General features: G+C 38.6%; 2 protein-coding genes across 3 annotated transcripts in view; one reads left to right on the forward strand and one right to left on the reverse strand.

The window, feature by feature from the left end:
- Window positions 1-24,770, forward strand: part of PCDH11X (protocadherin 11 X-linked) — an 837,092-nt gene that overhangs the window by 317,621 nt on the left and 494,701 nt on the right. The window lies entirely within an intron of this gene.
- LOC129024870 (eukaryotic initiation factor 4A-I-like) lies at window positions 8,199-9,526 on the reverse strand. The gene has a single exon (XM_054472139.2). It carries the CDS (start codon window positions 9,522-9,524, stop codon window positions 8,304-8,306), a length of 1,221 nt encoding a protein of 406 aa, XP_054328114.1. The 5' UTR covers window positions 9,525-9,526; the 3' UTR covers window positions 8,199-8,303.

Genomic DNA, 24,770 nt, shown 5'->3' on the forward strand with positions numbered 1-24,770 from the left:
TTTAGAAACTTTTACTAAAAGTCTGTACTTGTGTGGAAATGAAACCAATTAAGAAATACAAATGACATTTCTTTCCAGCTTGTCAGAAACTGTGAGAGAGAAATTAATGACAGAAGTTTGTTGCTGTGTCTTCTTTTCAGTATGCTTCCTACGAACTTCAAGGCAGTAAATGCCAAATAACCTCATGTATCAAACTTAAAGCAAGCTGCGAGCCAGGTGTCTTCAACTGCAGGTCATATGCTGAGCTACATTCATCATTTTAATCTTTTGAATTAAATTCTCCAAAATTGAATAAACCTCAGTGAAACTGTGGTTGCTAAGAAATTCTTTAATTCTTTGACTCCTGAATTCTGTAATATCTTTTGCCTAGAATAAAAATGGAAAAAGAATAAGGTGCAGGTTTTGGCCCATAGGCAAACAATACATGTTTTGAGTTAATTTAGTGTTAGCAACTTGAGAGCAGGGACCAGAGCCATTCTTTTACACAAAACACAAAAATTTAGTTCAGTTTTTGTGTATTTCATTGCTATGTATCCTGCTGTCATTCAGTGAAATTCTGCTTGTATTTATATGCTAAAAATTGTTGGGGAAAATTACTCCTTTTGGTAGTAATCAAAACCAATTCAATGTGCACTATGGTATAATGTTTAAGTGGAAAGTAGTAATCTCAATAATTTCTCTGAAAATCAACTCCAAGTTTCAAGCAGCCAAGGATGAATGATGGCTGCACTCCATATATTAATCAAAATAATGATTAAAGAAAATAAAGAACATAGATTTAAAAGATTCCATCATATTGACAGAACAAGCATTTACAGCATTTAGCAGAATATGTAGTTCGTATATTTTCTCTTTGGGGGACTTTTAACAGACGATGTATTCAGATGATTTAAAAATTAAAACCATGTAACAAGGTACACACGAAGAAGCCTTTCTTCCAAGCTTGTCACTATTTCTTCCTTATATCCTTCTCTCTACAGTTAATCATTCTTATTAGTTTCTCAAATATGTTTCCAGAGTTTCTGTATGTAGATATAAACAAATATTTGTAGGTTATCTCATAGCTGTTATAAACAGTCCCTTATAGATGGATATTGGGACTTATTTTCAACTTTAAAATGATAAAATGGTAAACAGTGCTGTAATGAAAAACCTTTCACACATATCATTTATCCATATTTCTAGAAATGGGATTGTTGAGTCAGATTAACTTTAGAATCAATTTATCTAGCTCTAAAAATGTTGCTGTTCTTGTTGGAATCACACGAATTTTGATGTTAACTTTGATGTTAATTCAGCATCAGCCTTATGATGCTGAATCCTTCTACCCAAGATTACATCATGTCTTTTCTTTTATTCCATCCTAGATTTTTGTCCGGAATTATGTTAAAGATTTTTCTTATGACTATTGAACAATTCTGGCTATGTTTACTCAGACATTTTGTTCTTTTTCATTGTTGTTTGTGTATGTTCTTGCCATCTTAGCAAAGTAATTATTGCAAATTTTTAAAATATGCGGCTATTGAGCAAAATTGGAAGTAACACACAGTATATATTTTTATCAATTTTGTGCAATTCCAGACACTTTGTGTTAATCTTTAATAAATATTTATTTTACTAAGTTTTTGATATCTACTATTTGACTTGGCATTCCTCAAATACCTGCTGATTAAAATATTATAAAAACTTCCTACTGGGAAAAATTTTAAAAAGCCATATTATCATTTATTGGTTTATATTTTTTAAATAATTCAAATACTGAATTAACTCTATAGTTAACAAGGTATCACTTACATTTTCTAAGATGCTCTCTTGGATTTAGCTGTGTGGCACTATTAACCAAAAATAGATTCTAAGGCCATCCAATCATCTGAATGGACCCCTCCTCTTGGCCAAGGGCATTCCACAGTTAACCTGAAAAACCAGTTCAGGACATGACAGAAGAGGGGAAGGTACATGCCTCACTATACATCCCACCAGCATTAGCATCAACACAGATCTTAAATGTGATAAGAAACATTTACAATGTATTCTCTCAGAAGCCTATTACTTGGAGGCCTCCTCTGCATGATAAAATCAAGGTCTCCACAACCCCTTAACTTAATCCAAACATTCCTTTCTATTGATAACTCTCTTTCAGCCAATTGCCAATCAGAACATTTTTAAATCTATCTGTTACCTGGAAGCCACCCCCCAATCCCCCTCCTCAATCCCTTCATCACTTTGAGTTATTCTGCCCTTCCAGATGGAACCAATGTAAATCTTACATGTATTGATTGATGTATGATGTCTCCTCAAAATGTATAAAAGCAAGCTGTACCCTGACCACCCTGGGCATATTTTCAGGGCCTCTGGAGGCTGTCATGGGCATGTCCTTAACCTTGGCAAAATAAACGTTCTAAACTGATTGAGACCTGTCTCAGATACTTTTGAGTTCACAAATTTGAGAGCTGTCTTAGGTACTTTTGGGTTACCTAAAAGGGTTACCATGTTAATGGAATCCATTGTCTAAATCACCAAGAGGCTGGGCGCGGTGGCTCACGCCTGTAATCCCAGTACTTTGGGAGGCTGAGGCAGGCGGATCACCTGAGGTCGGGAGTTCGAGACCAGCCTGACCAACATGGAGAAACCCCGTCTCTACTAAAAATACAAACTTAGCAGGGCACGGTTGGCACATGCCTGTAATCCCTGCTACTCGGGAGGCTGAGGCAGGAGAATCGCTTGAACTCAAAGCCCCCACTTTGAGTTGTCCCACCTTTCTGAACCAAACCAATGTATTTCTTAAATGTATTTGATTGATGTCTCATACTTCCCTAAAATATATAAAACCAAGCTGTACCCCAACCACCTTGGGCACATGTTCTCAGGACCTCCTGAGGGCTGTGTCATGGGCCATGGTCACTCATATTTGGCTCAGAATAAATCTCTTAAAATACTTTACAGAATTTGACTCTTTTCATGGACAATACGCCAATATGTATAGGAAATCACTAGTCAAATTAATTTATCAGTGCTATTTGATAGTTTGTGAAATATCTTTGTATATAAGCAATATGAACTGATAAAGAAAAAATATAGTTCTGATATAAAGAAGCAGAGTTCTTTGACAAGCTGAGTGAAAAGAATTTAATCATGAAGGATCCTTGGATATTATTTAGTTTTTAGACATCATGTAGTCCAAGATCTGCTCTGAAAACATACCTGGTTCAAAATGCAGATTTCCTCAAAATGTCTACATCAGTATCAAATGAAATATATAACAATGTTCATTGGTTTCTTCTTCTTTATGTCATTAAGGTGCTTCAATAGCAATAGACTGGCAAGTGCATTCAGCCACCTTGGACTTGTGATTCACTCAGGAGAATTTAACATTGTGATTTAAAAAAGTAAAAGGGATTTAGTATTTCTAAGGCTGACTGCCTTGGCAAGATACTGTACTTCAAATCAGCATGCATCCATTTTGAATATTAAGTAGGAAAGTGAAATAAATTTTTGGTAGAGGCTTAGAAAAATATAAAACACTGTCATTCTGAGGTTAGTTTTCGGCTACATTGATTTTTGTCTTTTATACCTCAATATGATTAAAAAAAAAAAAAGCTTTCCCTAAATCTGTCAATATAATGTTTCACCATTATGGTACACATATAATATAATGCATACTACTCTGTTTTCCACTCTGACCTTTACTACATAGCTGGTTTTTGATAGAAGAGTGTGGGAGGAAATACTTTTTAAATAGAATTCCAGTAACGCATCCGTAAACATAACCTCTCATCCTTTGAAATACGAAGTGTTAACTTTGCTATAGGATATATTATTCCTTTTCGTTTTGATAAGCTGTAAGAGGTAGAGACATAGAATTAAAATGCATAGATAACTATGGTCAGGATTACCTAATATTAACCTAAATTATGTCCTGTTAAGCATTGAATAATGTTAGGTAAAATGTTCTATTATCATTATAAGTTATGTAATACTGTAACCGCCCAACAGGTTCACCTTGCCCGCTGCCTAGACAGAGACGATTTATTAAGACAGGGGGACTGCAATGGAGAAAGAGTAATTCACTCAGAGCCGGCTGTGTGGGAGACTGGAGTTTTATTATTACTCAAATCAGCCTACCTGAGCATTTGGAGGAGTGCTTGGGGACTGGAGTTTTTAAAGATAACTTGGGCCAGGCATGGTGGCTCATGCCTGTAATCCCAGCACTTTGGGAGGCCGAGGCGGGTGGATCACTTGAGACCAGCCTGGCTAACGTGGTGAAACTCCGTCTCTACTAAAAATGCAAAAATTAGCTGGGCGTGGTGGCGGGCGCCTGTAGTCCCAGCTACTCGGGAGGCTGAGGTCGGAGAATTACTTGTTGAGTCCAGGAGACGGAGGTTGCTGTGAGCCGAGATCATCCCACTGCACTCCAGCCTGGGCGACAGAGGGAGACTCCATCTCAAAAAAAACATTAAAGATAACTTGGCAGTAGGGGCTTGGGAAGTGGGAAGTACTGATTGTTCGGGTTGAAGATGGAATCATAGGGGGTCGAAGTGAGGTTTTCTTGTTGTCTTCTGTTCCTGGGTGGGATCACAGAACTGGTTGAGCCAGATTACCAGTCTGGGTGGTATCGGCTAATCCATCAAGTGCAGGGTTTGCAAAATATCTCAAGCACTGATCTTAGGTTTTAAAATAGTGATGTTATCTCCAGGAACAATTTGGTGAGGTTCAGACTCTTGCAGCCAGAAGCTGCATGACCCCTAAACGTAATTCCTACTCTTGTAGCTAGTTTGTTAGTCCTACAAAGGCCCGCTGGGCCCAAAGCAAGAAGGGAGTCTTTTTGGGAAAGGGCTATAATTTCGTTTCAGAGTCAAACCACAAACTAAATTCCTTCCCAAGGTTAGTTTGGCCTATGCCTAGGAATGAACAAGGACAGCTTAAAGGTTAGAAGCAAGATGGAGTTGATTAGGTCTAATCTCTTTCACTATCATAATATCCTCAGTTATAATTTTTGCAAAGATAGTTTCAAGACTAGGAAGTTATTTTTTGAAGATATAGTTATTGAATAAAGCACTGTATAATTTAGCTATTGACCGATGGAGCTGCAATTTTTCTCAGCAGTTAATCTTTTCTTTAAGTTATTTCACAATTGAAATAGCTACTTTTATAGATTGATTAGTCCCTAAATATAAATCAATCGTATATTTAAAAGGGTTTTTATTTTAAATTTATCCTTGAAAGATTGTGAATAAAACAAATTAGAAGGTCTATGAAAGTTCCAGCTTATTGAAAATGAGATTTGTATTGTATAGACTAAGTAATTCAATTGGAATACATAAATCTTAGGATCTTACAAAGAAAGAGAAAAATAAAATCTTAGACTAAGATTTCACAGTACCAATGCCAATATAGACGAGATACCTAAACAAATCAAAGAAAAAGTTTTGAATTTCAGTAGACACTGTCAACCGAGGAAAATGACAAGCCTCAATCATTTTAGGAGATTTATTTGCCAAAATTAAGGATGCACCCGGGAGACAGGTCTATGCCTTTCTCCAAAGATAATTTTGAGGGCTCCAAATTTAAAAGGGAAAGGGTGGGATATTGAGAAGCACACAGTTTTTACATAAACAAGGGGGCAGAGGAAAAATGTAAAGAATCTGCATTTTACATAACACAGACAAAATGGGGAAGGGGAACAATCAGCTATGCATTTTTGTCTGGCGGGCTGGGTGACTGCACCTGTAAAGATAAGCTATCAATTTGCACGGCCATGGAGAAGTTTTTAACACCTCACCAGGAATTTCCTTGTGGGCAAAATATGGGGGAGGCATGTAGCCTTTCATCTGGTAGCCATCTCATCGAGGAACCAAAACGGGGAGGCAGGTTTGTGTGACTCAGTTCCCAGCTTGCCTTTTCCCTTTGGATAAATGAGTTTGGGGTCTAAAAATTTAATTTCTTTTCACAGCACACCATATTCTTGATAGCTCCAAATATCCCTTTCTGGCTCTCCTTTGTTTTCTTAGAGGAACCAGGACATGCTGATAACCTTTCTTAAGTTGTGTTAACATGTAAATGCGGTCAACATCTGGGGTATTCTAGGCCTTTGGTAGCTCTGCAAACAGCAAATATTTTCACCTGGACAGACCTGCTAAATACTTGGCAAAGGAAAGATTATTATGAGCCTTATTTAGTTTAGTCTGCAGCAGTGATATTTTATTACCAGCATTCTCTGTAGGTTTGGAGAATATGAAAGTAAGCTCTGTATTAGCCTTAAACTTTCTGAGCTGGATTTGAATCACCTAACGCTAAAAAAAAAAAAAAAAAAAAAAAAAATCAGCGTCAACTACTTTCTAAGCATATGTTTTCGCAATACAGATGAGGTTTTATCAGTAGTTTTTTAAAAGTCTGTCTAGAAATTTCATATTCTACTCAATGCTTCTAGTTATTAATGGGAAATGAATTTTTTCATGAAAATGTAGTTGCCCCTCTATTTATTAGAAATTGTTCATATGAGCTGTATCTACTCAACTTAAATAAAAATGTAATGCTACTGGATGAAAATAAATTTCCTCAAGTTAATATTTCATTTTTTTTAATTTTAAGGTAGAATGTAAGAAGGAAAATGTATAGGAAATTTTAAAAAAAAGCATTTATTTATCCAGTTTCCTTTAGTCACAGCATCACTAAGTTGAAAGAGCCCTAGAAGATATAGTCCGATGTCATCATTTTACAAAAGTGAAAATTGAAATTCTGAAATATAAAATAGTTTCCCAAGTCACACAGTTAGTGACAGAACTGAGGCTATTTCACAACCCCACTCTAATGCTCATTTTTCATTTATTTATTTATTTATTTGAGACAGAGTCTCACTCTGTCTCCCAGGCTGGAGTGCAGTGGCCGATCTCGGCTTACTGCAAACTCCACCTCCCAGGTTCACGCCATTCTCCTGCCTCAGCCTCCCGAGTAGCTGGGACTACAGGCGCCTGCCACCTTGCGCAGCTAATTTTTTTGTATTTTTAGTAGAGACGGGGTTTCACCATGTTAGCCAGGATGGTCTCGATCCCCTGACCTCGTGATCCACCCACCTAGCCCTCCCAAAGTGCTAGGATTACAGGCGTGAGCCACTGCGCCCAGCCTCTAATGCTCATTTTTCTAAACTGCACTGATTATCACACAACCAGGAATACCAAAAAAAAAAAAAAAAGTATCAGCTATAAGCTATAATCTTTGCTCTTATGGAGCTTATAATTTCATAAGAGAGAGTATACAAGATGAACAACTGTGTATGATCAGGACAGGGAAGATAAGACATGTGCTATTTGTGCAGAAGACAGCTGCATCATAGCAGGCAGGCTCATAGATTTGAGAGAGGCTTGGCAAACAGATAGTATCTGGGGCAGGGTGAGGTTCTGGTAAAAAAAAAAAAAAAAAAAAGTATAGTTACCATAGTGTCTTACTGTTTTAAATTTTTGAAATAAATTCTTTCCCAAAGAATTCCTGAAATGTTTGGTATTTTGATATTTTCTCTTAATGGAAAATGCAAATCAGTTAAACTATTAATGATTTTCATCCTATAATTGCTACCTACTGTCATTTGTGTGGACAATTTCAATAGGCATGTTCACTTTTTAGATAGAGATTTATTATAATGTTTTCTTATGACAATTTGATACCATTGTGTTGTTTACTTATATTAATTTTAAAATCATTCACTTATCTTTTATTTCACCATGATAATCCATTTATAGATTTAATTCATCATGAGGCGCCTACTAATGAGTTTATGATTAAGAAAATTTTGCTATTAGTTTGTTCAGCCATTTTTCAATTTTTTTTTAAATCATGGCACCTGAGTCCTAATTATAATTAATTGCTAAAGTTGATCATTTGAAGCTTCTTTGAAGAATTACTCAAGTTGTTTCAGTGTAAATTAACTCTAAAAAAGGCAGTGATTTATACTTTCTATTTTGGGTGCAAGAGATTAACACCAGTGCTAGATTATATTTAAAACACTTGGTTTATTGATTAACTTCCCTGAAGAACCTATGCCCTTATTTTTGCTTAAAACTATTTGCAGATCTGAAATATTTGAGGAAGGTCAGTGAGTGTATAGGGGTTAGATTCAGGGGAAGGAACAGTACTACTTTAACCATAATACCTACCTTTTTATCTATTTTTTTTTGCCTCAAAAAGTGACATTTACTCAAAAAAAAAAATGACAAGATGTCTATCCCTTGGCTCCCTTCCCTCCCCTCTCCTGCTGCTCCTCAGCCCCCCAAGATTGAGCCCTGGATGGGGCTGGGTGGCAGGACAGCCCCTCAGATGAGGTCAGCAACATTGAGGGGCATTTCCTCAATGGAGGTGTTGTAGAAGGTCTCAATGTCTCGAAGAGTCCTCTTGTCTTCTTCTGTCACCATGTTAATAGCCACACCTTTACGGCCAAACCGTCCACCTCGACCAATTCTGTGGATATAGTTTTCCCTGTTGGTGGGAAGGTCATAGTTGATGACTAAAGAAACCTGCTGCACATCAGTGCCTCTGGCCAGCAGGCCAGTGGTAATCAAAACTCTGCTAGAGCCAGAACGAAACTCCCTCGTGATCACGTCTCGTTCCTTTTGGTCCATATCTCCATGCATGGCAGAGACAGTGAAATCTCGAGCATGCATCTTCTCGGTGAGCCAGTCCACTGTCCTCCGGGTGTTGATGAAAATGACTGCCTGGGTGATGGTCAGGGTTTCATACAAGTCACATAGTGTGTCCAGCTTCCACTCCTCTCGTTCCACGTGGATGTAGAATTGGCGGATACCCTCCAGGGTCAACTCTTCTTTCTTGACAAGAATCCGAATGGGGTCCCTCATGAACTTCTTGGTCACCTCAAGCACATCAGAAGGCATTGTAGCTGACAGCAAAACTACCTGGGTGTTGCTGTTGAGCTTTTGGAATATGTCATAGATCTGGTCCTTGAATCCACGGCTTAACATTTCGTCAGCTTCATCCAGTACAAACATCTTGATGTATTTGGGAGACAGGTATCTCCGGTTAAGCATATCAAACACACGGCCAGGGGTACCCACGATGATGTGGGGAGCTTCCATCTGCAGTTTCTGCACCTCAGCACGCACATTGGTGCCCCTGATACAGGCATGACAGGAGGCACCCATGTAGTCTACTAGTGCCATGACCACCTTCTGTATCTGCTGAGCCAATTCTCGAGTGGGTGCTAGGACCAAGGCCTGGGTGGCTTTTAGATCTAATTCAATCTGCTGCAGAATCGATATGGCAAATGTGGCCGTTTTCCCAGTCCCAGATTGGGCTTGAGCGATTACATCATAACCCCTGATACAAGGTAGAATGGCTTGCTGCTGGATGGCAGAGGGCTTCTCAAAACCATAGGCGTAGATGCCACAGAGAAGGGACTCCGAGAGATTCATGTCATCAAAGCTGTCAACAATCTCATTCCAGTTACTCTCGATGACGCCTTCGGGCTCCATCCCATTGGGGCCATTGTCTCTGGATCCGGAATCCTGGCTCGCAGACATGATCCTTAGAAACTAGCCTTTTTATCTATTTTCTATATTGTGGCTTTGATTCTGTTGAATTTCCATTAAAAAGGTGGAGAGGTGTATTACAAATTGTAAACTTTTCTAACTTTTAAAAATCACTTTCCTAAAGGCAAAGATCAAAATCTTTCTAGGTTCTTTATATCCCAATTGTAGTTTCTGCTTCTTCTTCCTTTACACAAACACTTTGTCTCATCCAAACTTATTTTCTGAACATTGTCTAAACATACCTTGTGGTTTCCTTGCTCCCTGCCTTGCATAAACTTGCAGCTTCCATCTTGGAAGCTCTCCTCTCCTACCCTGCACCCCTACTGGATCAAAAGAATGTCACCTGTCCTTTCCATTTATTTATTTATTTATTTTTGAGATGGAGTCTTGCTCTGTTGCCCAGGCTGGAGTGCAATGGTGCGAGTTCGGCTCACTGCAACCTCTGCCTCCCAGGTTCAAGCAATTCTCCTGTCTCAGCCTCCCCGAGTAGCTGGGATTACAGGCCCCCGCCACCATGCCCGGCTGGGGTTTTGCCATTTTGGTCAGGCTGGTCTCGAATTCCTGACCTCAGGTGATCCGCCCTCCTCAGCCTCCCAAAGTGTTGGGATTACAGGCATGAGACACTGTGCCCAGTCCCTTTCCATTTTTGAAGTTAAACTCTCCCCATGAAGTCTTCTAATTCATAACAACTGGAACTGACCTCTCTATCCATTGATCTCCAATACCAATTATCATTTATTCTTACCACTACTTTATATTGCAGTTATCTATGTAGACTAGATCAACATGACCGTATTTGGGTACTCAATAAATATGTGTTAAATGAAACACATATTTATTGTGAGGTATTCATGGACCACAAGTTTTGCAGAGCAATAAAGTTTAATTGTATTCTTCTAGTTTCAAGCAGAAAGAAAATAATGAAAAAATATGTATTTAACTAGAAGGAGACTGTATTAGTCAGGGTTTTCTAGAGGGACAGAACTAATAGTATATATGTATATATTAAAGGGAGTTTATTAAGGAGAACTGACTCACAGGATCACAAGGTGAAGTCCCACGATAGACCGTCTGCAAGCTGAAGACCTAGGAAGCCAGTAGTGGCTCATTCCAAGTCCCAAAACCTCGAAAGTAGGGAAGCCAACAGTTTAGCCTTCAGTCTGTGGCTGAAGGCCTGAGAGCCCCTGGCAAACCACTGGTGTAAATCCAAGAGTCCAAAAACTGAAGAACTTGGAGTCTGATGTTCGAGGACAGGGAGCATCCAGAGGAAGACTCAGCATGTCGGCTCATCCCACCTTCTTCTGACTGCCTTTTCTAGCTTCGCTGGCAAGTGATTGGATGATGCCCAACCAGACTGAGGGTGAGTTGGCCTTTCCCAGTTCACTGACTCGAATGTTAATCTCCTCTGGCAACACCCTCACAGACACACCCAGAAACAATACTTTGCATCCTTCAATCCAAACAAATTGACACTTAATATTAACCATCACAGAGAGATTTCTACTACTAAGTCTCTCTCACGTAACATAGCTTCAGTGGAATTATATTCTCAGATCCATAGTTTCTCTGAGTGATAGTTGCCCATAATTTAAAATGTAAAATGTATACTCTGCAGCAGCATGTTTGTAAGGCACGTAAATGTGAGTGTTTTAGTTAGCTCAACACTTACTTTTAATGCTTAGAATGACATACTTGAAATATATTTTCAATTTTTCTTAAGACTTTGACCAGAACTGGGGTTAATCCATTCAGACATTATTTTGGTATTCATAGATCATCTTGAAGGTATGTTTTATTAAATAGCCTATAATATTTACTTAATTCAAAACTGATTTCTAATCTTTAAAATTTACTCATGATGGCACATTAAGTTATTGAGCTCAACAGAGAATCAAGGAACAAAGAGTAACAGCTCTTTCTACCATCTTCTTAGATTTTCCAGATTGATCCAATACAACTTTTAAAAGCATTGGAGGCCAAAACTAATATTAATACATTAGCATTAATGCAGGTGTAGACAGATGTAGAAAGCTCCAAGAAAATTAAATTCTTAGATAATCTTTCTGGCTGTTTTCTTATTTTAGCAAATGTGTTTTTATGTTACTTATTGATTTATTTATCTATTATTATTTTTTGAGACAGGGTCTCCCTCTGTTGCCCAGGCTGGAGTGCAGAGGCACAATCACGGCTCATTGTAACTCCCCCTCCTGGGCTCAAGCGATCCTCACTCCTCAGCCTCTTGAGTAGATGGGACTACAGTCATGTGCCACCATGCCTAGCAAATGTTTTCTATTTTTTTGTAGAGACAGGGTCTCACTATGTTGCCCAGGCTGGTCTTGAACTCCTGGGCTCAAACAGTCCACCATCCTGGACCTCTCATAGTGCTGGGATTACAGACATGAGCCACCGTGCTCAGCCAGCAAATTTATTTTATAATTAAAAAAATCAGTGTTGGGTTAGCAGTGTTATATAGTATGTAGAATACCATCCTGAGGATTAGGAAACCTTGTTAGGAATTAGTTGTGTGTTTTTGGGAAGGCCTCTTTTGCAATATGAACCTGAACATGTTTTTCTATAAAATGAGGTTCAGAACTTGGGGATTTCTAAGATTTCCTCCAGTTCAATCCTTTTATGTCTTTAAACTTGTAAAGGGTAGGGAAAAAGTCCTCAAAAAGTAATACTGTGGTAGGCATGGTGCTCACGCCTGTAATCCTAACACTTTGGGAGGCCAAGGCGGGTGGATCACCTGAGGTCAGGAGTTCGAGACGAGGCTGGCCAACATAGCAAAACCCCGTCTCTACCAAAATACAAAAATTAGCCGAGTGTGGTGGCGGGCACCTATAATCCCAGCTACTCGGGAGGCTGAGGCAGGAGACTCACTTGAACCTGGGGGTGGGGAGGTTGCAGTGAGCCGGGATCAGCCACTTTACTCCAGCCTGGGTGAAACACCAAAACTCTGTCTCAAAAAAAAAAAAAAAGTAATACCATATTCACACAAATACTCCCTTTATTCTCTTGAAGAACAAATAACAAAGGGATCTGTATATACTAGCGTAAGTGTTTCTTTGAGATTCACTCTCTTATTTCCTCGTATAATGCAAGGGAAAGGCCATAGACTAATTTTTTATTAAAGTAAATACAAGTAATTTTTAATCTAGAGGTTTATTTCTGTAGCAGTAGAAATTCTTCCACATTAAATACAGGAAGGAAAAAAAATGCTTCAGAAGCACATTTGAAGAGAGCTATATTCAATTTCACAGGAAAGATTCAACATCAAGTAACCCCTGGGTCCCTTCAATGTATTGCTCTAATTTATACATCAAAGTGAGAACAAGCTTGCTGAAACATAAGGCCTGAAGGCTCAACTCAAATGTTTCTAGCAGAATGTAGTTCAGCAGTTACACAGTCCATGAAATGCTCATTAACAAGCTGAGGCAATATGTACTGAGTATACAGGTTCACCTTTGCATATTAAGGAGCAATGTGTAATAACATTTATGGCTCTTGCTGTTCCACATGCAGAGAACACTGAGATTAGAGCCGGGCTGTATAAATGTCAAATGTATTTATGGTCATGCATGCATACTGCTGTTTTAAAACAGTAGTCTCTTAACGGCCACAAATGTTTCATTCATATGCAGGTAGTTGGCAGCCACCATTTTTCTTGAGCCACAGATTACTTCTGCTATAGATTTCCATCCTACAACACAGATCTACCACCAACAGCTTTATGAAGCCATATGCCCTTCAGAAACACTGCAATTTTGGTTTTCCCTTCCTAATAATGTACATTACCTTAATGTTTCATAAAAATATTTCATTTAAAGGCAGCAAAGTAAAAACAAGATACAACTAACATGTAACTAAACGAGACCCTAAGCCCCAGAATTAAAATATGGTTTTCTGCTGTACTAGCAGCATGAGATCTCTTCACCATAAAATCTCGAAGCTCACAAGAAGGGAAGAGGGCGGAATATATATATATGTATTGACTCATTCCAAAGCATTCTTAAAGACCTTAAAACCAGAAAACAATGAAATTAACATGTCAGCTTTCCCCTCCACTTCTAGGAAGTCTTGTCTGACCGGCTTACCCTCACATATGCTTTAGAGTATAAACACGTATCTTTTAAAATTAATAGTTCTATTAGTATTTTTTTTTCAGATTTGACTCATTCCAAAATTTATTGCATTTTAATGCAAACTAGGCATGCATATTATTGGTTTGGTTATAATGCAGTCTTTTTTTTTTTGAGAAGGAGTCTCGCTCTGTCACCTAGGCTGGAGTGCAGTGGCGCAATCTCGGCTCACTGCAAGCTCCGCCTCCCGGGTTCACGCCATTCTCCTGCCTCAGCCTCCCGAATAGCTGGGACTACAGGCGCCCGCCACCACGCCCAGCTAATTTTTTGTATTTTTAGTAAAGATGGGGTTTCACCGTGTTAGCCAGGATGGTTTTGATCTCCTGACCTCGTGATCCGCCCTCCTCGGCCTCCCAAAGTGCTGGGATTACAGGTGTGAGCCACCGCGCCCGGCCAATATAATGCAGTCTTGAGATAATCTGATAAATTATTTATTTATTTTTAATTTTAATTTTTTAATTAATTTATTTGCTTTTTTTTGAGACAGGGTCTCTCTGTTGCTCAGGCTGGAGTGCTGTGGTGCCATCATGGCTCACTGCAGCCTCCACATCCCAGGCTCAAGCAATTTTCCCATCTCAGCCTCCTGAGTAGCTGGGACTACAGGGGTGCACCACCACATCCAGCTAATTTTTTTAATTTTTGGCAGAGATGAGGTCTCGTTATGTTGCCCATGCTGGTCTCCAACTCCTGGGCTCAAGTGATCCTCCCACCTTGGCCTCCCAAAGTGCTGGGATTGCAGGTGTGAGCTGCCACACCTAGCCATTGATTAATTACTTAAAAATCAAAGCAATATGCTGTTACAGAACCAGACCTTATAGGCAACAAATTACCCAGGTCACATACTTTTTGAAGTACATTATTGGGTATAGATATACCACATTAACCAAAAGTACTTTATTAGAAAGATAGGAAATTGAAAAAATGGAGATGGAATTTTGGGAGTCCCTAAGCAATTCAATAATTTCTCAAAACAAACTTGACTCATTAGTAATAAAACCTACAGTTTTCCATTATTATTTTCATTATTTTATTATTTCTATTATTTCTAAATGAACTAATTTACATAATGCATGTATTCAAGCCAAGCTGAACAGCTAGCATATTTCTTACCAAGTAGTGTGTGCTCTTAAATGCATATTGAATAAGACACATTTATGCATTTTCTATTTTTATTTTACACATTTAATTGTTTATCTGTGAGGTAAATCACATTTTAATTTTTTGCAAAACTAAACAAGAGGCTTTTACCCAATAGCATTTTGGTCTACCTGTACTTTTTGAGAGAATAAATAGCTTTGTAGTCTTGATACATATTATCAGGTACTTTAACATGATATTTCATAACAGTTTCAAAACACACTGTTAGAATGGAATAAGCTAAAAGGGGGCAGGAGTGGTATGCCATGATATTTTTCATGTAATACAAAATCATGCCTATACCATCCATCATATGAACTATGTAGTAAAGTTGATGACTTGTAGAATGGAATGGCACCATTTTCTAACTTTCCTTTCTTTTTTTTTTTTTTTTTTAGACGGAGTCTCGCTCTGTCACCCCGGTTGGAGTGCAGTGGCGTGATCTTGGCTCACTGCAACCTCCGCCTCCTGGGTTCAAGCAATTCTCTGCCTCAGCCTCCCCAGTATCTGGGATTACAGGCACCTACAACCACGCCTGGCTAATTTTTGTATTTTTAGTAGAGGTGGGGTTTCACCATCTTGGCCAGGCAGGTCTTGAACTCCTGACCTCGTAATCCACCTGCCTCGGCCTCTGAAAGTGCTGGGATTACAGGCGTGAGCCACCGCACCTGACCACCATTTTCTAACTTTTCTAAGATGTGAAGGTAAACAAAGAGATAAATATGGTGAAAATGCAGATTCAAAATAATTAGAAATTCACTTTTGATAAGGCAATTCAAATGCTAATTGTCGAATTCATATTTTACACTTTTGATCATAAGCCTTGTATTTTTATTGTGACATCATAGTGAAAGAGTGATGCCTTTTAGATTCATGAAGAAAGCAGACCCATACATGGGTGGAAGCTAGCGTCTTGGTGCGGAAAACAGCATGTCTTTCACAAAGTGACAATTACAACATGACTGCAATAGTAGTTGACAATACACCTTATTTGAACATGTTTAGTCTTCTCAGGCATAAATGATTTAGACTGAACAAAATTAATAGCATAGGGTTCTCCATAAACACTTATCTGTAGTGTATGCACTATGGATTTTGACATGTTTTAATCATCAAGTCTTTTCTACTAATAATAATTATTTCAGAGGTCTGGCAGATATTCATGTAGTGGCTTCCTTTTTCTGTTTTAGTCAATTATTAAATTATCTGACTATGTTTTATTCTCTTAATAGTATAAGTATGTAGCTGAGATAAATAAACAAACATCTATTATTTTTATGAAAATTAATTATGAGTTAACGTATTTTTAAATTTTAGTAGCATGATCATTCATTTTAATCATAGCTTCTAAAATTTGTTTTGTTTTGTTTTTTGTCTTTTTTTTTTTTTTTTTTTTGAGACAGAGCCTTGCTCTGTCGCCCAGGCTGGAGTGCAATGGCATGATCTTGGCTCACTGCAACCTCTGCCTCCTGGATTCAAGCGAGTCTCCAGCCTCAGCCTCCCAAGTAGCTGGGATTACAGGCGTCCGCCACCATGCCCAGCTAATTTTGTATTTTTAGTAGAGATGGGGCTTCACCAGGTTGGCCAGGCTGGTCTTGAACTCCTAACCTCAGGTGATCCACCCGCCTCGGCCTCCCAAAGTGCTGGGATTACAGGCGTGAGCCACCGCACCCCAGCCTAAAATTGTTTTTAATCCAATCTGAGAATTAGCCCAGTTACTCTCATTGAGTAATTTAGGTATTTGTAAACATATTGTGTTGAGTCACTAGGGTGTCTTGTGCCATCAGTGCACACTTGTCCTCACCTAATATGTGTGTACTCTGTCACACAATGCTTCTCCTATTTCTTGGACCGTATTAGCAGTAATTGAATAGTTGAAGCAAAATTTTTTAAATGTAAACAAAGATGACATCAATTTTTTCAATTTTTATTGATTTTACTTTATTTATGTATTTATTTATTTTTTGAGATGGAGTCTCTCTCTGTTGCCAGGCTGGAGTGCACTGGCATGATCTCGGCTTACTGCAACCTCCAGCTTCTGGGTTCCAGCAATTCTCCTGCCTCAGCCTCCTGAGTAGCTGGGACTACAGGGGTGCACCACCATGCCTAGCTAATTTTTGTATTTTTAGTAGAGATGGGGTTTCACCATGTTGAGTGACAGAGCGAGACTCCCTTTCAAAGAAAAAAGAAGCAGTCATCTCTGTTTTGTTTTTTTTTTCTGAAACAGAGTCTCACTCTTGTTGCCGAGGCTGGAGAGCAGTGGCACGATCTCAGCTAACTGCAACCTCCACCTCCCGGGTTCAAGCTTCTCCTTCCTCAGCTTCCCGAGTAGCTGGGATTACAGGTGTCTGCCACCACGCCCGGCTAATTTTTGTACTTTTAGTAGAGATGGGGTTTTGGCATGTTGGCCAGGCTGGTCTCCTGACCTCAGGTGATCCACCCACCTCAGCCTCCCCAAGTGCTGGAATTACAGGTGTGAGCCACTGTGCCCAGCTGCAGTCACCTCTTGAAAAACCAAATCCAACCACATTGTTAACCACAACATTATTCCTATCCCTGAAATAAATATAATGAAAGCATTTGGGAAACAAGTTTTGAAATTATTGAGCCATGAACTGGTTGGTGTTTTCACGACCAGTTTCTAAATGGTTTCTATGATAAGTCTTTAGTTCATAATGTGTGTTTCTTTCTGTCATACTTAACATGCCTATTATATTTATGAAACTTACTAGAAATTCCTCTACAAAGAAAATAAAAAAATAAAAGAATCAATGGGTGTCGCATTAAATAGTGGTATAGTGAGAATGAAGGCCAAGTGATATTCTTGAGTACTTAACGTTTACATTTAAGAATATCGTAATCTGGGCCAGGCCAGGCAGTGGTTCACACCTGTAATCCCAGCACTTTGGTAGGCCGAGGCGAGTGGATCACCTGAGGTCGGGAGTTTGAGACCCATCTGGCCAATACGGTGAAACCTTGTCTCTACTAAAATTGCAAAACTTAGCTGGGAGTGGTGGCGGGCACCTGTAATTCCAGCTACTCGGGAGGCTGAGGCAGGAGAGTTGCTTGAAGCTGGGAGGCGGAGGTTCCAGTGAGCTGAGATCATGCCACTGCACTCCAGCCTGGGTGACAGAGCGACACTGCATCTCAATGAATAAATTTAAATAAATACATACATACATAAAAGAAAATCGTAGTCTGAATGTATTGCCCTCCATTTACCCTTTGCTTTAACCATTTATCTTATGCTTTAACTACGGCAACTATGGTTCTGGAGCATGAACACTGTCCTGTATCACATTTTGGGGAAAGTTTATTCCTCACCTGAAATTCCTGTCCCAATCCTCACCCTCTGCATGTTGGCCTATGTAATCTTTTTCTGTAATGCCAACCAATTTTCTCTACCAAGTTGTCTTTGATTTTCTCTGCCTAGGTAAATACTACTTCCCTTCTCTAACTCACCACAGCATGTTCTTATTACTACTCAGTTCATCACAATCTAGTGATTTTTGTATATATTAGAAGACTGTAAGTTTCTTGTGGGCAGTAACCATACAATTTATCATTGTCACACCACCTACTCAACCTCTAAGTGTAGTTTCTCAGAGGTCAGTACTAGGTCACCATCTACTTTTTTTCTAAGACCTTTCTCTTGATGGTATCATATCCTACAGTATTAAATACCATTTCTACGCATATGACTCTCCTTTATCTCCAAACTTGTGTCTCTAACTGCCTACACTAAGTCACAGGTATCTTAAATTTTAACAGCTTTTCTGCTGCACCAAACCTAGTTCCTTCTTCATCATCTCTATTTCATTAAATGGTACTAATACTAGCCCAGTTTCTCTCCTTATTTCTTCTACTCCAACCTAGATTCAATCCCTCACCAGACTCATTTATTCTGCCTCTAAACTCTGTCATACTCATCAACTTCTCTCCATCTTTACTGATATCACACTAAATCAGGCCGTTGGCCATCCACCACACACTCTTGTATCAGTATCCTAGAGTCTCCCAAACTTTCATTCTCACATCTCATCAATCACATTCTTCTCAGAATAGATAGAATGATATTCAAAACATAAATCAAATAATAATGTCTTCCCAATCCATTTAGAATAAAACTCGAATCTTTACAATGACCTACAATATCCTGCCTGATTTGACTCTTTTCTATGTCATTCCACTTTCCTCCTTGCTTACTATATATTCCAGGCACACTGGTCTCCATTTTTAATTTTTATCAAACAAGGGAAGTGCTGTCCTGCCTCTGTGTCTTTGCCCTTGCTCTGTTTTCTGCCTAGGACACTGCCACACCCACCATACTTCTCATACTTCAAGTTGCAGCTTAAAAGTCATTTCCTTAGAGATGCTGTCTATAACACTATTATCTATTAAGTCAATTCTGTTGTGCTACCTTATTCTTCTTTTCCTCTATTTTATGTGTCACATATTATAAAGATACACTTCAGTGGTTACAACTTAGGTGCAACGGGAGCCAAGGCAGGTGAAATAAATGGGTAAAATAGGCCTAGTACAAGCCAGGTGTGGTGGCTCACACTTGTAATCCCAGCACTTTGAGAGACTGAGGCGGGCGGATCACCTGAAATTGGAGTTGGAGACCAGCCTGACCAACAGAGAGAAACCCCATCTCTACTAAAAATACAAAATTAGCTGGACGTGGTGGTGCATACCTGAAATCCCAGCTACTCAGGAGGCTGAAGCAGGAGAATCGCTTGAACCTGGGAGGAAGAGGTTGCAGTGAGCCGAGATTGCACCACTGCACCCCAGCCTGGGCAACAAGAGCAAAACGCCATTTCAAAAAAAAAAAAAAAAAATAGGCCTAGTATAATACCGCAAGAGGTGTGACTAGCACTGGAGATGACATTCTGGATCTGAAATGGGCAATAGCTATTTAGTCCCAGGCCATTTGGGAGTAGGGCCTATGTTGAAAGCATCCTAAGGTTTTCAAGACAAACAGGGAATCTGAATGTTAATGTAAATATTCCATATTTTTTGATATTGTACAACAATTAATATATTTAAAATGCAGACCAAACAAAACATGTCTGCTGAACACTTCTATCCCTGGGAGTCCAATTTGTGATCTCTGATTTATTTATGCATTTGTTTATTTGTTTGTTGCTTATCTTTCCTACTAAATTGTGAGCTCCATGTGGGTTAGGGAACGTGTCTGTCTCACTCATCACTGTATTTCTACTGCCTAAGGAATGTCTGGCACATAGTATGAACTCAACATTTGTTGCATGAATGGATGAATAGATTTAAATTTTATGCACATACTGTTTCATCGTGCTTTCTGGTTGAAGGAATAACAAATGCAATTTAATATTGAATTATTAGAAAATAATAGTATAGGAGAGGCAGGCAACATTTAGTTCTATAATCCATTAAGGAAAGTTCCAATCAAATATGAAAATATATTAACATGATAATGCTTATAAATATAATATCTTCAACATAATGATATTATGTCCTTTTAGTCAAAACAGTGGCATTAAAAAATTACAATGGTAATGCATGCAATAAAGTTATTCATATTGATTATATGTATTTTAAATTCCTATAAAGGTCTCAAAAATTTGACATTGCCCCAGGCATACTCTTCCATATCCAAACACAAATGGGAGAGTTTTGTTTGTCATTGTTACACAAGGTCTAACTAAAAGTAATGAGACTGGTTTTGATGACTTAGTTTTGATGACTTAGTTATTATCTGTCTCATTGCTTCATAGGTACATTATGTAACAGTAGACAATAGTAGTTATTGTGAGCTCCTTATATGGAACTTTCTTGAAGTGAACTAAATTATTTTTGACCTCATGATAAATGTTTGCCCTTTTAAGGATGTTACTAATATTTATAGGGCATTTGCTAGTCTTTTTTTGTTTGTTTGTTTGTTTTTGTTTTTTATTTTTTATTTTACTTTAAGTTCTAGGGTACATGTGCACAACGTACAGGTTTGTTACATATGTATACATGTGCCATGTTGGTGTGCTGCACTCGTTAACTCGTCATTTACATTAGGTATATCTCCTAATGCTATTTCTTCCCCCTCCCTCCACCCCCCTACATTTGCTAGTCTTTTAAAAGTAAACTTGAGGCTGGGCGCGGTGTCTCACGCCTGTAATCCCAGCACTTTGGGAGGCCGAGGCAGGTGGATCACCTGAGGTCAGGAGTTCAAGATCAGTCTGGCCAACATGGTGAAACCTCGTCTCTACTGAAAATACAAAAATCAGCCGGTCGTGGTTGCATGCGCCTGTAATCCCAGCTACTCGGGAGGCTGAGGCAAAAGAATTGCTTGAACCCAGGAGGCGGAGGTTGCAGTAAACCGAGATTGCACCATTGCACTCCAGCCTGGGTGAAAAGAATGAAACTCTGTCTCAAAAAAATAAAATAAAATAAAATAAGATTATAAACTGCATTTTCTGATTAGTTTAAGACAGCACCAAAGTAATCCTTAACAATTGAAGAGGAATTGTTGCTTTCTAAGCACATATGCATTTATGTTCTCCTACTGTTTAATACATCATGACAGTCACAAATGTTTTGATTAAACACTGAAAATATAAAAATGTTCTCTCGCCGGGAGTGGTGGCTCACACCTGTAATCCCAGCACTTTGGGAGGCTGAGGCAGGCGGATCACCTGAGGTTAGGAGTTTGAGACCAGCCTGAAAAACATGGAGAAACCCTGTCTCTACTAAAAATACAAAATTAGCGGGTGTGGTGGCGCATGCCTGTAATCCCAGCTACTCCGGAGGCCGAGGCAGGTGAATCGCTTTAACCTGGGAAGCAGAGGTTGCAGTGAGCCAAGATCATGCCACTGCACTCCAGTCTGCGCAACAAGAGCAAAACTCTGTCTCAAAAAATAAAAAATAAAAAAATAAATTAAAATAAATTTTTTAAAAATCTTTTTTGATTTAAAATAAATTTTTTACCAGATTGAAGATATGTGGGGAGTGTGTGTGTGTGTTTGTGTGTATTGGATTGGGTTTTGAGGGGAAAAAATTTAAAGTATGGGAGAATCTAATTTTAAAACTAATATAATTGATGTTCTCAGAGGAATATGTATTTCTTATCTTTGAAATATGTTTAAAAAAAGTTTCATTGCTAATGATGTCAGTATTTCAACCAATGGAAGCTGAATTTTGTTGCCTAAAGCGTGATTTTTATTAAATTCACTGTTTGATTCAGTTGTAATTCAAGACAAGTCTTTCCTTTTTCATTTTAATCTTTCTTAATGAGCATATCTAGTGCAGAAATGTTCATAAGTGTTTGAAAACTCATCCTATGTAAATAATGAAAATGATTTTAGGATAGTATGAAAAAGAGAGACATATGAATCTAATTATTACTACTAGTAAACATATATGTTTTATCCAGTGTATTCATTGCCAAGACCCTATGTATATTGTTAAAATGTATAGTTATTAAATTATATGTTATAAATATTAATAGGTGCTGTAATATGCCATGTCATTTATTGGTGTTTTCATTTTCCTCTAATATAGATGTTAATAATGAGTGCTTTCCGTACAAGCCAAAAATTTGAATACCCCAGTTTCTGGATTCATTTGCTTTATTCCCTCCACTGTTAAATTAGATTGATTATAGTATTTGGTTATAATTATGCTGCAATTGTATTTTGAGAATTGAAACAGCAGTCTTAAATCCTTTTTGAAATTCGTCAGGGTTTAAATCAATAATTTAAGTATCACATCAGAAGCAGCCACATAGTTATCCTTCCCCCCACTTTTTTTTTTTTTCTTTTTTTTGAGATGGAGTCTCGCTCTGCCACCCTGACTGGAGTGCAGTGGCCTGATCTCAGCTCACTGTAACCTCTGCCTCCCAGGTTCAAGGGATTCTCCTGCCTCAGCCTCCCAAGTAGCTGGAACTACAGGTGCGTGCTACCAAGCCAGGCTAACTGTTTTGTATTTTTAGTAGAGATGGGGTTTCACCATGTTAGCCAGCATGATCTCGATCTCCTGACCTGATGATCTGCCCACCTCAGCCTCCCAAAGTGCTGTGATTACAGGCATGAGCCACCACACCCGGCCTTACCCTTCCCCCTTTCTAAGAGTCACATAACTCTACCCAAACCTAAAATATCAATTTAATGTAAAGCTATTGGTTTTATGTTACTGTTATGGTGATTATTGAATAAGTTAGACTATAGTTGAAGTGTGGAGCTAGTTATTACAAAAGAGTAAATAGCCAAAAGAGTAATTTTGTCTCAGAAGCAGACATTTTGATGAGAATTAGCGTGATTCTCTATTTGGTATGTGAAGATTTGTAATTATATATGTAAAATTTCTATTCTTTTAATTATTTCACCAATGGATGCAAGTAAGGTGCTACAGTTAATTATAATGAATGTGGAAGCAATTTGAAATACTATTAAATGTTTTACAAATGTAAAACAGTCTTCTGATGGGAGTATGCACTAAGTAGTATTTACTGAAAGAGAAAATAAATAGTTGATCTTACATCTCTAAACTCACTCTCCTTGGATTTCAGTCAGTATGGAATATACTTGCTGAAAAATAATGTTCTAGGAATTGTGCCTTGGACAGAAAAGAAAGACACAAATAACTAAAAACAAAATAGGACTCTTGCCTGCAATCTCTCAGCATTAGTCTTTTTTTTTTTTTTTTTTTTTGGAGACTGAGTCTGCCTGTTGTTGCCCAAGCTGAAGTCCAATGACGCGATCTTGGCTCACTGCAACCTCCGCCTCCTGGGTTCAAGTGATTCTCCTGCTTCAGCCTCCAGAGTAGCTGGGATTACAGGTGTGTGCTACCACACCTGGCTAATTTTTGTAATTTTAGTAGAGACGGGGGTTTCACCATGTAGGCCTGTTTGGTCTCAAACTCCTGACCTCAGGTGATCTGCCTGCCTCGGCCTCCCAAAGTGCTGGGATTACAGGTGTGAGCCACCACACCTGGTCTCAGCATTAGTTTTATAAGATGATTCCTGTTTAATCAGAAAATAATTTTTTACAAATTAAAAAAAAAAGAACAAAAGGCAGATTATGTGTCAAAATTGATTCATTTCACATTTTCTATTACAATAATTTCCTATTAATAGAAGAGGTTTTCTCAGGTGATATAATTAATATTATAGCAGCATAATGTTCTGGACATACCTAGGAATGCAAACATATACAGGACATTATAATTATTATAATTTTTGTTGTTGAAATGGATGTTTGCCATATATATCAAGAAAATGAATAAATAAATAATAATTAAGAATTCTTATTTTTATTCAGTTTTCACCTGGAAATGAATACCATAAATAGTGTATATTTCTAATTAATTCCTTAACATTGTAGGGGAGGGGAAAAATGTCCTTTCCTAGGCCAGGCACGGTGGCTCATGCCTGTAATCCCAGCACTTTGGGAGGCCGAGGCAGGCGGATCAGGAGGTCAGGAGCTCAAGACCAGCCTGACCAACATGGAGAAGCCCCTGTCTCTACTAAAAATACAAAATTAGCCAGGCATGGTGGTGCACACCTGTAATACCAGCTATTCAGGAGGCTGAGGCAGGAGAATCTCTTGAACCCGGGAGACGGAGGTTGCAGTGAGCCGAGATCATGCCATTGCACTACAGCCTGGGCAACAGAGTGAGACTCTGTCCCCCACCTCCGTGCCAAAAAAAAAGTCTTTTCCTTCTACCCATTTTAGGTTTATTGGCTGTGGCCCCATAAACCAAACTGACATAAGACTAATTAAAAACTGAAAAGCATACAAATTTATTTAGTATAAGTTTTATAGGACAAGGGAGACTTCATGAGGAAATGAAATCCAAAGAAGCGGTTAAGCCTGAGTGTTTTTAAACTAGGCTTGAGGAAAGGTGGAATGTTGTAGAAAAATGCTATATGACCAAAAAGGTATGCGCTAAGGCTAGTAAAATGAGGGGAACTTAGAAAGACCTGTTT

This window comes from Pongo pygmaeus, chromosome X, assembly GCF_028885625.2.
Source record: "Pongo pygmaeus isolate AG05252 chromosome X, NHGRI_mPonPyg2-v2.0_pri, whole genome shotgun sequence".
Lineage (NCBI taxonomy): Eukaryota > Metazoa > Chordata > Mammalia > Primates > Hominidae > Pongo > Pongo pygmaeus.